This window comes from Ananas comosus, linkage group 8, assembly GCF_001540865.1.
Source record: "Ananas comosus cultivar F153 linkage group 8, ASM154086v1, whole genome shotgun sequence".
Taxonomy (NCBI): domain Eukaryota; kingdom Viridiplantae; phylum Streptophyta; class Magnoliopsida; order Poales; family Bromeliaceae; genus Ananas; species Ananas comosus.
The window spans coordinates 2,002,788-2,014,871 of NC_033628.1; the positions used below are offsets into that span (position 1 = coordinate 2,002,788).

General features: G+C 35.9%; 1 protein-coding gene across 2 annotated transcripts; it reads right to left on the reverse strand.

Moving 5' to 3' along the window:
• Positions 793 to 10,233, reverse strand: LOC109714042 (transcriptional corepressor LEUNIG_HOMOLOG-like). Of its 2 annotated transcripts, none has more exons than XM_020238443.1 (17): positions 10,056 to 10,233; positions 9,798 to 9,932; positions 9,616 to 9,713; positions 8,428 to 8,537; positions 8,043 to 8,332; positions 7,910 to 7,961; positions 7,686 to 7,791; positions 6,609 to 6,658; positions 6,223 to 6,528; positions 5,514 to 5,723; positions 5,292 to 5,433; positions 5,111 to 5,220; positions 4,224 to 4,373; positions 3,059 to 3,214; positions 2,863 to 2,979; positions 2,543 to 2,740; positions 793 to 1,441 (listed from the first exon to the last, which is right to left on the reverse strand). In XM_020238443.1, exons 2-17 carry the CDS (start codon positions 9,827 to 9,829, stop codon positions 1,298 to 1,300), a joined length of 2,271 nt encoding a protein of 756 aa, XP_020094032.1. In that variant the 5' UTR covers positions 9,830 to 9,932; positions 10,056 to 10,233; the 3' UTR covers positions 793 to 1,297. The 2 variants fall into 2 exon arrangements, with proteins under 2 accessions (XP_020094032.1, XP_020094031.1); XM_020238442.1 differs by having other exon boundaries at positions 7,889 to 7,961; positions 10,056 to 10,232.

Genomic DNA, 12,084 nt, shown 5'->3' on the forward strand with positions numbered 1-12,084 from the left:
ATTTTTCAAAAATATATAAGCAATTGCCCCTCTAAATTATCATCAAAAATAATTCCCCAGTATGGTCCTAGAACAGTTGCAGAGTACATGAATTTATAGGAACCAAAATTTTGACTTTTAACTGCTATATTTTCCGACAATGAAAGGGACGGGAGCTAATTCGCTCTTATATATCTTGATCAGATACTAGAATATCAACCAACTGTACTAAATAATGGCGACAGTGCCGCCCGGTATTTGTCAATGATTTAGAACAGATTTTGGAAAAATGCTTTTGTTGCATAGATCAACATCAACAAGCCAAATTTTCACAAACATGTCGTTCAATTGTTTTTTTTTTTTTTTTTTTTTGAAAGATAGGTAGCGCACGCTATCCGCTTCGTTTATTTTATTTGAAAATAAACTTAACTGAAAATATAAATCAACTAGGATTCGAACTTGAGTCTCGAATATCAATCATCAAACCTTTTGCCACTTGCTCTAGAAACGGTTGGTATGTCGTTCAATTGTTAATTGTACATTTTTTATGAGGGAAAAAAAAAAAAAAAAGCGGCAAAACAGAAAAAAACTATTGTGGAAAACTTAGATCTGTGGAGAAGCTTTAAACATGATGAGAGGAATCAACTATGAACCCATGTCAAATTTTCCAAAAAAAAAATGGAGAACTTATGCATAATAGTAATAAAAGAGTTCCACGCAAAATAATAGTGTACCGGCATAATTCCATCGAACTAGGATTTTGCAAACCATATTCGTTTTTGTTACTAGCAATGACAAACTCAAGAAACCAAGTAAAAAAACGATGTTAGATATGCATGTAATTTATTATGGACTAAAAAGGCAGCATCTGCAGCGAGAGCACAAGCAAAAAACAAAAGCCTATAAGCGCCACTATCATCCAATTATTGGTTCGCTAAATCGGTATCATTCTACACAAACTGCGAAAATAATCTCTCGTATACATCAGCACGAATGTAGTTAAGAAAAGAAATTTAATAGGAGAAGGTTCAATTGAACATTACTCTTCCCCACTTTCCTATATGATATATGACTCGCGCACTCCCACACTACGCTGCGACTGCCGTAGTTAGAAATTTGAAAACCTTCACCCTTGAGCATCTAAACATTTGCTTGACTTGCACGGCAAACTTATACCAAGCTTCCTGTTCTGCTGCCACCAGAAAAATGCAAAGTATGCAGAAATCGACCGCGATTTCACCACCTATTTTTCCTCTGTTTTTTTTCGATGTTTTTATGAGCTCGCAACAAGAGGAAGAAGAGGTTCGGCATTTACTATTTATTTCCAGATCTTCACCAATCTGTCATGGCTTGCAGAAGCGACGAACCCAGTGAAGGGTGATTGTGCCAAAGCAGCAATTAAGCCTTCGTGAGCCTGGATCGACATTCTATGGTTCTCTCCAATGTTCCATAGCTCCAGAGACTGAAAATAATTATAAAAAAAGAGAGATCAATTTAATTACAAAAAAAGATAAAATCTGGGCCAGCATATAGAAACAATTGCGATAAATATACAATGAGAGCAAGGGAAATTAGAACTGAAACGCGAAGGTAAGAGAGGGTTGTCGTGATTTAGTAATTGAAATAGCTGATGCCACCTATATGCATTGTATAGCGAAATGTAGTATCCAAAGTCCAAACATCCTTTCCCACCATCCTAGCTAACTCAAGGCTGATTTTTTTTTTTTCCCTACCAATCTATTGCCCATAAAGCGGAGAAAAAGCAATTGTTGTTACTAACTTTTAGAGGCCGTTTGGTTCAAGGTTTGTAATGTTCCAAAAATGTTACCCATTTTCATATTTGGAATTGTAAGTTTGTTACTAACTTATCAAGCCACTTGAATTGAGAGATTGTTAAGATCGATCTAGTATATTCTTATTAATAAACTATTAATAATTCTCATCAAACATGAAAATAAGAACACCTCTTAATCCATGATAACCTAGCTTTTCTACCACCTAGGAATCTACAATAATTCTACTATTTCAATAACACCTTTTACAGCTATCCAACTTGAATTAAATGGTAATGATTTAAAAAAAAATTCAATAGAAACTATGAAAAATTACCGGAATATTATAAACCGTGAATCACACGGGCCCCTAAGGTCATTCTAATATTTTATGGGTAATAAAATTATGAAAGCGGTGATAACAGCACAGAGATTGCAGGGGACTTTCATCAGTTTTTCTGCATCTTGGCCTTAAAAGTACAAACATAAAACTATTAGTCTACTACAGCCCTGTTAAACTGGTACTTATAGCCCGTCGGGCAGTGATTATTAAGTGGCCTAAAATGCAGCCATAAAGTGCAAAGCGAAAGCACATAATAACGAATAGAAGGTTCCTAACAAACACAACAGAAATCATAAGAACCATTCCGTCCTCCAAATCTTTCTTTTTTTGAGAGATAGGTAGCACACTACCCGCTAGAAATGTGAATCAACTAGGATTCGAACTTGGGCCGTCCTCCAAATCTTAATCAACAAATTTACTACTACAGCAGTAAAATTCTGTGACTTGCCTGATAGCCTCCGATAACCAAGAATTTGGGATATTTTGGATGGAACACGCAAGAATGGAACTGATTTCCATTGGAGCTTAGCTCATCAATGCATTGCCCTTGTGTCACAGACCAGATTTTCACTGTGTCCTGGCTAACAGATGCTAGAAAGTCACCAGATTCATCCCAACAGACAGAAAGTACCTCATTGTTGTGACCCTGCAATTTAAAATAAGAAAGAAAAAAGAAAAAGATTACGAAGAAACATAATAAGATTGTAAATATCATCAGTAAATATCTGTAACAAAAATTAAAGAATGTGAAATTTTATGCAGAAATACCTTCAAAGATTGGGTCTTTATATCTGCTTCAACATTGAAAAGGTTCACTACATTTTCAGCCGCTGCAGCAAGCAGTTGTCCGATTCGAGGCTGAAATCTTACTTTTCCCCTACCACCCTGTCTCACAAAACAGAAATATAAGACAGGACATTAAAATGTAACATGTGGATAGAATACATAAAGCCTTGATACTAACCCTATAAATTCGTGTGGGCGCATTCTGGCCAATGGTCCAAAGACGGATCTCGCCATTGTCATCGCAGGAGCAAAGAATCTGTGTCATCTTGGGATGAAAATCTACCGAGGTCACTTGAGAGCTATGCCCAGAAAAAGTCTGTAAAGAACCGCTTTGCTGGAAAAGAGCAGATTTCTGAAATTAGTATAGTAGAAGATTAATGATGACAAACTATTTTGAGTGGTATTTGTAACTACGGAGAGATGTTTCATGATATTTTTTTTATATCATTGTTTTGGAACCCAAAGTTTCCCAAGTTCTACCAGAGAAAAAAAAGAAAAGAAAAACAACAGAAGAATATCAAAACTGATATCCTCACTATTTTAACACTCTAAATTGATACGGCTAGGATCAATTTTTTTAAACCCAAAAACTCAACTTGATTCAGAAAATAACTTAGTTCGAAGACCTAGTGGAGTTTTCTTGACGATTTAGTTGTAATTCTCTAGTATTCAAGTCAAATTACGATCTCACTATCACAATGACTCTATGCAGACAAACCACGCTGATTGCCCACCAGTAACAGATCTGACCAAATTATGTTTGTGCATGCCCGCCAGCATGCACATGTGCACACGTGTGTGTGTGCTTGGGCTCAGTGTGTGTGCACCATAATTGTGCGCAATCAGCAAAGATGAAGAACATCAATGTTGAAAGATAAAAACAGCATTTCATCACAGCACGTTATATAGTAGAAAACTAGCCTTAACTGTTGAATCGGTTTTTTTTTGGGTGCTGATGAACATGCCATAACTTCTACCTGACCATGCCACATTTTCCGCTGGCGATACAATATGCTATAAATGGCAAGGAAAGGCTATTTTTCCCACAAACAGAAGTGCATTTGAAAATATGCAATAAATGTGACAATACGTCGAATCATATTTTAGAAGCTCCAAAAGCAGTCTTGCATATAGAAGCTAAATAATTTGATGATTTTAGAGCAAATATTGTGCAGGCAAATGATTAATCTTGTATGATTTGCTTGAGAATCAGATAACAAATATTCAAATAGAGCAAAACACAACAATCGAAAGATTAGGTTGCTTCTAGGTGATTTATTAAAAAAAGTGTAAACATGAAAACAAGTAGATCTATCGGCAAAAAGTGGAAATGATAATCTTACGTCCGCTGCATTCCATAGTCGTACAGTTCCATCAGAAGAAGATGTTGCCAGCTGGGTTGAATTTGGCTTAAAGCGAATATCTGTGATGAAATTAGAGTGTTCTTCGCTTTTGGTCTCCACTTGTCGAGTGTCCATATTCCAGAGAAAAACCTACCACATTGCAGACAAATATTCTAAGATCCCAATGTTCAAAGAGATTATCGGTATACAACTTGTACGCAGACAAACCATTTTCAGAATCTGCACAACGAAAACCAAAAGAAAACATACAAGTGGCCTTATGTTGAAGTTATACACCATTTTCGTCCCACAGTAATAGGCATAATACCCCTCTTAGACACTACCATAAACATTTCTTCAACACAAATATAATAGTACAAAGCCAGAATCCATTGACATCAGTCACTCTTCACACTAGATCTTAAGCAAGATACAAAGAGGTCGATCCATATCAATCACCAAATCCAAATTTTCTGATATTGGTAAAAGTATTAGAAAAGTTTCAAGCTTAGTCCTCAAAATTTCAGTTTTCATAGTAGGGTCTCAAAACATTGCATTCCACTGAACTCTTAGTCCTTTCGGCATAGTCCTCCATTAAAATGGATGGGAATGCTCATCTATCTCTATGTACACAGTATAATCCAAGTACATAAGCTCAGGGACTGATTGTAATAATTGAATGATTGAAAAACAAGCTGAGAGCCTGAGACAGCGCTAAAAGATTATATAAGGCAACTCGATGCCGACAGCTTGAAAGAAATTTTCATTTCATAAATTCATCGGATGCATCATGTCCCCAAACTGAAAATACCCTGTGGTTTCTGAAGTAATATGACACCAAGATATCTTATGGGTAAACAAAATTCAAATAACGTAAAATAGTTTACCTTCTTCTCATGCCCAGCACTAGCTAGCAATTTCCCATCAGAAGAGAAATGACAGCAAACAACTTTGCTGTTGCTAGCACGGAGACAATCAACCTCATTAAGGGTAAAACCTGGACAGAGAAAGAAACATTATACAGTGACTTAGCAAACGCAATCGTTAGTAAAGGAAGAAATATTTTACCCTTTAGAGATTCCGAATTGTGCTCAGCAGGACTTCTTTTCAGCGCAGCGAATATGTCTCTTCCGTCTCCATCGTCATTCGACAGAAATGATTCCACATTTTCATCGAAAGAACCAACATCCCCAAAAGGCTCCAGGTCAGCCTACCATAAGAGTGAAATAATTTTAGTCATATATGGAGTGTTAATCTTGCATCTTTATTGTCAACTATGCAAGGAGATACCATCTGATTTGAAGATGAAGCAATTCCAGCTCCATCAGTGAACATCGAAGTTTTCGGCATAATGCTCAGATTTTGCAAGTTACCAGCCATTGGAACTCCATCACCAGGGGTATGCGTGGATGGGGTTGATGGAGAAGAAGGTCCCAGGGTATTTCCCGTACCAGTACTATTAGCAGCCCCAGAAGAAGTAGGCTTTCTTTTCCTTGTATTCTGCAGTCAAACGTAAAGATGATTTTAGACTGGACCTTGAAAAAAGAAAAATACTTTAGACAATCAAATAACTTACTAAGCATTGCCATAATTACAAGCAAACTACACTTCTGAGAGAGAGAGAGAGAGAGAGAGAGAGAGAGAGAGAGAGAATTGAATCCTTTGTTGCTATGCCTGCTGCAACTGTTGGCGCAACTGCAGTTCTTGCAGGTGCTCTGATTAGAGGACCGCTGCATTTAGGCCACCTTAAACTAACAATTATTTCAACTAAGAGACCCAGGTAAAATAAACAACCAGAATTCCTAATGCCTTTTGAACTATTTAAACCAAATTTTCAAACAAGCATTTATGAATTCTAAAAAGCAAGATAGAAAAAAGGAACAAAGCATTTAGGCCTTAAACTCTTTTTTCTACTTCTAATAAAACCTCACTAACTTAACGTCACATACTCAAATGAAATAACAAAGATACAATAAGACATTATGCTAACAGAACTGACCTTCATTACATACTCAGCTTGATCTGGCCTAATTTTGGGCGAATTGGCTTGAATTGGAGAACCAATTGATCCGTCATTCCCGTTGGGTTGACCGTCTTTACCACTCAAGCTACTCCTAGGCAATCCCCTAAATCTTCCAGTATCAATGTCGCCATAGTTAGGTGGGATACCAAGGTTGTTGTGAGCTTGCGCTTGTGCTAACAGTTGTTGCTGTTGTTGTTGATGTTGAGGGAAAACTTGGAACTGAGTCTGAGAAGATATAAGCGGCTTTTGTATACCTAGATTTTGCCGTAATGGGTCAATACCCTGAAAAGTTCAACAAAATTTCTAAATTGTTAAAATTTATCTGCAAAGAGTAAGAATAATAGCTTAAACATAAAGCTTACTGTTGTTAAAGGCCAGCCTTTTAACGGGCCACTCACACCTTGGTTCAATCCTGTAAAAATGGACAACAGAAAAAGAAAAAAAACAGTACTGTATATTACACAACTGTTATCTGAAATTTCATATAGCAGACCACATAGTGCTAGACGATGTATCATCTAAGAATTTTGATCATGGACTTTTGAGTATAAATTATCTGCTTCATGTGCAAAAGTAATCAATAAGCCTATAATCATACTAAATCCAACCACAAAATAAATTATAGCAACATCCTATAAGTACCACAGAAGTCACAATTAGATATTTAAATCAGAAGAAGATATAATGCCACTATATTTAGCATGTTATGAAGATACCATAACATTAAAAAGATCAACTAACCACTTTGGCATAGTAGAATTGAGTTTCATGAGCCAGTAACCAACGACATAAAGTAACAGAAACAGATTCTACATCTATATTAAACAATATGTTATAATAACAGATACTTGCAAATTACAGTGTAAGGGCAAAAGACAAGTAAAGACTGGTGGCACAAAAACTGGAGTACAGTATCTTATAACTGATGGCACAAAAACTGGACTGATCTATACTTTTATGCCTGACTGAACCAAGTTACTGAGAAGTATCCCTACTAGGCTGAGAATCCATGATCACACAGAGTATGCGACAAACAGTCTAATTTACTCCAAGCCATTGTTTATAAATTTATAGATTATAAACTCACAGACATTCAGTGTGCAACTTGTAGCTGCACTTCAAGTTCTAGTTCTTTAAATTTTGGGTTGGCACATGTACTTGGAACACGTTGGCATTGTTCTAACTTCTCAAAAGAAACGTTACACATAGTTTTCCTGCCGTCTTAGATGAATATAACATAAGGTCTCCAACAAAATCATATAACATGTGGCTATGCAGAAATTGCAAAAACAAATTAAGTGACAACTGGCCTATGAAGAGTTATCATACAAAAATTTTAGGGCAATAACATTCACTAAAAGAGATTTATCAATTTTTAAACATGTCACATAGAGAGGAATAACTGATTAACTTCATCCATTCCACAAAGATTTACTTACCAGCACCTGCTAATCCAGATTTTCCCTGCATGATGCTCTGACCGTACAATGAAGATGCATCCATTGGCAAAGATCTTTGAGGTACACCCAACTCATTTTTGATCTCCTGCAAAGCTTGTAACCAAAGTATCAAATAACATAATGCATGGTGGGTCAAAAAGGTAAACAAGATGAAATTCAAGCTAAAATGAGGAAGTGATTACAGTTGATTGCTGATTTCGTGCCTGAATAAGCTGCAAAGGTGAGACATTCAATGAATTACCTTGGACTAATTGCCTGCTCAGTAAAAGAGGAATTATTAAACATCCTTGTACTGCAAATTACATTACATATTAAGAACAGAACAATTTACATTACCCAGGGCTGGCTGCTGATTTCAGAAGGTTAAGCCTACTAGCATCAAGTATTTGTGAAGATGCCTCAGAATCCATTGAATTCGGATGCTTCATACGTTCTTCATAAATCTTAGCAGCCAAAACACTAGCTGTCGGCGACGCTAAAATAGCATCGGAATTTATGGAATTTATTACACCATTAATAGCTGGATGGTTCACATCTCTTCGGTGAATCTGTGGATGTCGTTGATTCATGAGCTGCAGCTGCTGCATCTGCAGTTGCTGCTGCTCCCTTGTTTTCAATTGTTGTACCTGCACTTTTACATAGCTAGTGAATCACCTCCTTCATATAAGTAGAGGAGGAGCAAAAGAAGAAAAAAATAAAATCAAGAAACATTAAAAAGTACCTCTAGGTATGCTGACGCAACCTCTGAGTGCTTTCCGTTAGTTCTTGCAATGAATATGTCCCAAAACACAGACCACCACTCAAAGAGGAATCCTCCAGGCGCGTCAATAGCTGCACAATTAAGCATGTTACTTTTGGTTATTAGGCATTTTTAAAAAAAAAATCAAATGTAACTGGGCAAACTAATACTGCTTTTTTACATGAGCTGATTAGATGGAGCAAATAAAGGAAAACCATAGACAGAATCTTGCATATAATAATAGTGAACGCTTTGGACAATCGTTGATATTTAAAGACTCCAAAATTTTCATCTAAAAACTGTTTCGTTTGAAGTAGACGACACAAAAAAAATGTCACATTCCCCCTTTTCTTCCCTTTTTAACCTTCCCCATCCTTGCTTATCTAGACAAAAGTCAAGTGCCCACTCAATTTCACTCTTAATTACACATTCTAATTTGTGAGTTTAAAGAGATGCTGTCTACAAATTTTAAACAGAATTTCCCAAAAAAGAGAAAAGTGTGAGGACCATGATGGTGTTTATGGGGCACCTTAGAAGTTTGATGCTCTATTTATTGCATTTAATGGAACCATTTTCACTATAAACCTGCACTGCTGCTATTAACAAAGAAACAACTTAAAAGGAAAAGAAAATTGATGTGTCTCCCATTAAATCAACGAATGCAGTATACGCTATAAAGAAATTGAATCAAGAAGTAACGAGGTTTTGTATTCTTCTGTTGTTTTCTGTTCTCATGAGCACTAAATTCTACAATTTCATTCAGCAGAACTTTGCAGAATGTGGTTCATTCAAACTGCAAAATTAACAGAAGATTAAGTATCCACTCCCTAGTTTATTTCAAATCGTAACTTCTGCAGATTCTAAAGTTAAGCCTTTCTGTTACTAAAATAATAATCCATGTTATTGTTGTTGCTAATCCTATAATGACATGATGCGACAATGACACTGTAAAAATAATAGATCCAATAACTGTCTAATGGAGTCTTAATCTCTTTGCAGTTAGGAAGAGATCTTAGTACGGTGATTCACCTGTTTCCGGTACATCTAACTAACATGTAGCGCCAAAGAAAGAAATTAAACAAAGAAGTAAATAAAAGGGAACTGTGTGCTCATTCAACGCAGTCGCTTTCTGTGTAAAACACACTGCAATCCGAGTAAAACACATATTACCTACTGGATCTGTGGCAACCTTCCCCTCGGCCATGAACGATTTCGCGGTCGCTTGCAAATTCCTCTTCAACAGGTAATCGTAAATGTACACATCGAGCCTAAAAACCACATAACAAAGAAGGTCAAAATGGATTCACCAAAAAAAACACAAAATTTCTTAGAAAAAACAGCAGAACACCCACATCTTATCCGCTTCCCAAGTGCCCTGCGCCATGATCACGCTCTGCAATCGCGCACAGCCGGAGAGAGACGAATCTCACACACGCCCCCTACAATCGCATCGATCTCCTTCCAAAATCGAAATGAAATCCCAGACCCTAATTTAAAAAAGAAACACGACCATATCACGATCCGCATTTCGCAAAACCCGCTGCTATTACTCATCACTCTGGATCAAAAACCGATCGTTTCTACCAAAATTTTACGCGATCGGTACGTACCTGCGGGTATCTACGGATAAGGGTCCTCCGATTTGGGGATCGATCAGGATCGTAGAGGGACCGTAATCGAAACCCTAGATATACGGACGAATATATCAAAGATTCGGAGAATGGGGAGAAACCAAAGAGGAGGGGGGAGAGGGGGACGAGATCGAACGGAGCTGGGATTTCTTGTTCTCGATTCGGAATCCGAGCCTGAGGTTCGGATCCGAAGCTGAGGAGGCTTGGATTTTATCGTCGCTCAAACACTTAAAAAAAAGGAAAAACTTCGAAAATCCCCCCTATGGTTTCGCACTTTCTCATTTCACTATCTTGTGGTTTAAAGTGTATCAATTTGTCCCCATATGGTTTTTTTTTTTTTTTCGACAGTTTTTTTTTAATATTTCGTTAAATTATATACAAAAAACTTCAGATACCTATCTAGATTTATCGAATATTTACTTTATTACCCTTTAATTTTAACTTTGTCACTGATTTAAGAAAAAATAATAATAAAATTGGTACTAAAAAGAGAAAAACGAAAAAATAGGGGGACAAATTAATAGACTTTAAACCACAAAGTACTAAGGTGAGAAAGTGCGAAACAACATCGGTTTTTTGAAGTTTTCCCCAAAAAAAGAAAAAAAAAGGTAACATTGCATGAAGACCCCTTAACTATGAACAATTTGAAGTTACCTTAACTATGCAAAATTTTTAATTTTTCAAAATTTTAATTTCACTGTCCAATCTTTTAATTTATTAATTTGAGTGGTTCAACAGTATTTTGAGTTTAAAATTTATTTAGTTATTAATTTTAATAAATCTAAAGTTGCGAGAATAATTATATAAAGCATACTAATTAAATATGTAAATATAAAATAAAAGGATTTAAAATTTGAAGCCTAGGTGTCAGTTACTTATTCAAATCAAATAAATTAAAAATTTAGATAGTAAAATCAAAATTTTTAAACTTTGAGCAGCTCATTTAAAATAATTCATAATTTAAGTAAGTTTTATGTATTTTTATCTAATTTGAAATACGCCTTTTGACCATGATTTTTTTTTATTTTTCACATTCATATAGATTATTTGATCAATGATCAGGGGTTTTGATAAAAATTAACAAATTATAACAAAATTTACACTTGATTTCGAAAATTACTTAAAGCTCAAAGAGTTTTTTAAAAAAATCTTTATTTCGTCCTAAAATAAATAATAATAATCGATCTGGATTCTTTTCAAAGATCTTATCATTGAGGGGTCTCCATGCAAGTTTTACAATTGACATCACTCCCGTTCTTTAACGGACGGTTAAAGATCAACTAAAAGATGTACGGACGATCATTGATTAAATCTCAACCGTTCCTTTTTCTGTCGGATGCGTGGATATTTGCGCCGGGTCGGGCGAGTCAGCGTTCACACGGAAAAAAAAAAAAAAAAAGACAAAAAAGATATTTGCGTACGACTCCGCGCATACATCTTCCGTGCGGGGGCTCGGCGCAGCGTCCACAAGCGTACGATTGTTCGCACGCGTGAGAAACGGTATTCACGCACGAATCTCGATGCGTACACCGTTCGGTGGGGGGCCACTCTAGCAAACTATGCGTGTCCCCGCAGAAAAGATATCTATGTTCACACGAAAGCTCTCGCTGCTTATGCACCCAAAAAGTTGTGACGGTAATAAATATTCTAAAATGTGACAGTGACACGGAATTATCTGATTTTTAACCTTTTTTTTTTATTTTTTTATTTGAAGTTCAGGGATGTTGATGGATACAGATATTCGTAATTTTATTCGGAATCATCTTCGAATCCGACGAATTTAATTGATACTAAATAGATATTGCTTTGGATATTGATTTTATTTGCATCCACTCTAAACCCGAATTGATTTTACCTTATATAATATGTAACTATTTGATATTATATTTAAATTTGTATTTTAAAATTTTAGTTTTAATGTAATATGTTTTGAAATATGATAAAAATAAATAATTATTTTGATTTCAATTTTTTGGGTTCGGGTTCCAGTTTCGAATTTTTAGTCAGC

Coding starts and splice junctions, on each gene's coding strand:
- LOC109714042 (XM_020238442.1), bottom strand. CDS start 9,829: ATGGCGCAGGGCACTTGGGAAGCGGATAAGAT. Junction 8,538..9,615: donor GGTTGCCACAGATCCAGTAG/GTAATATGTGTT, acceptor TTAATTGTGCAG/CTATTGACGCGCCTGGAGGA. Junction 5,724..6,222: donor AAGCTGAGTATGTAATGAAG/GTCAGTTCTGTT, acceptor GTTTGACTGCAG/AATACAAGGAAAAGAAAGCC.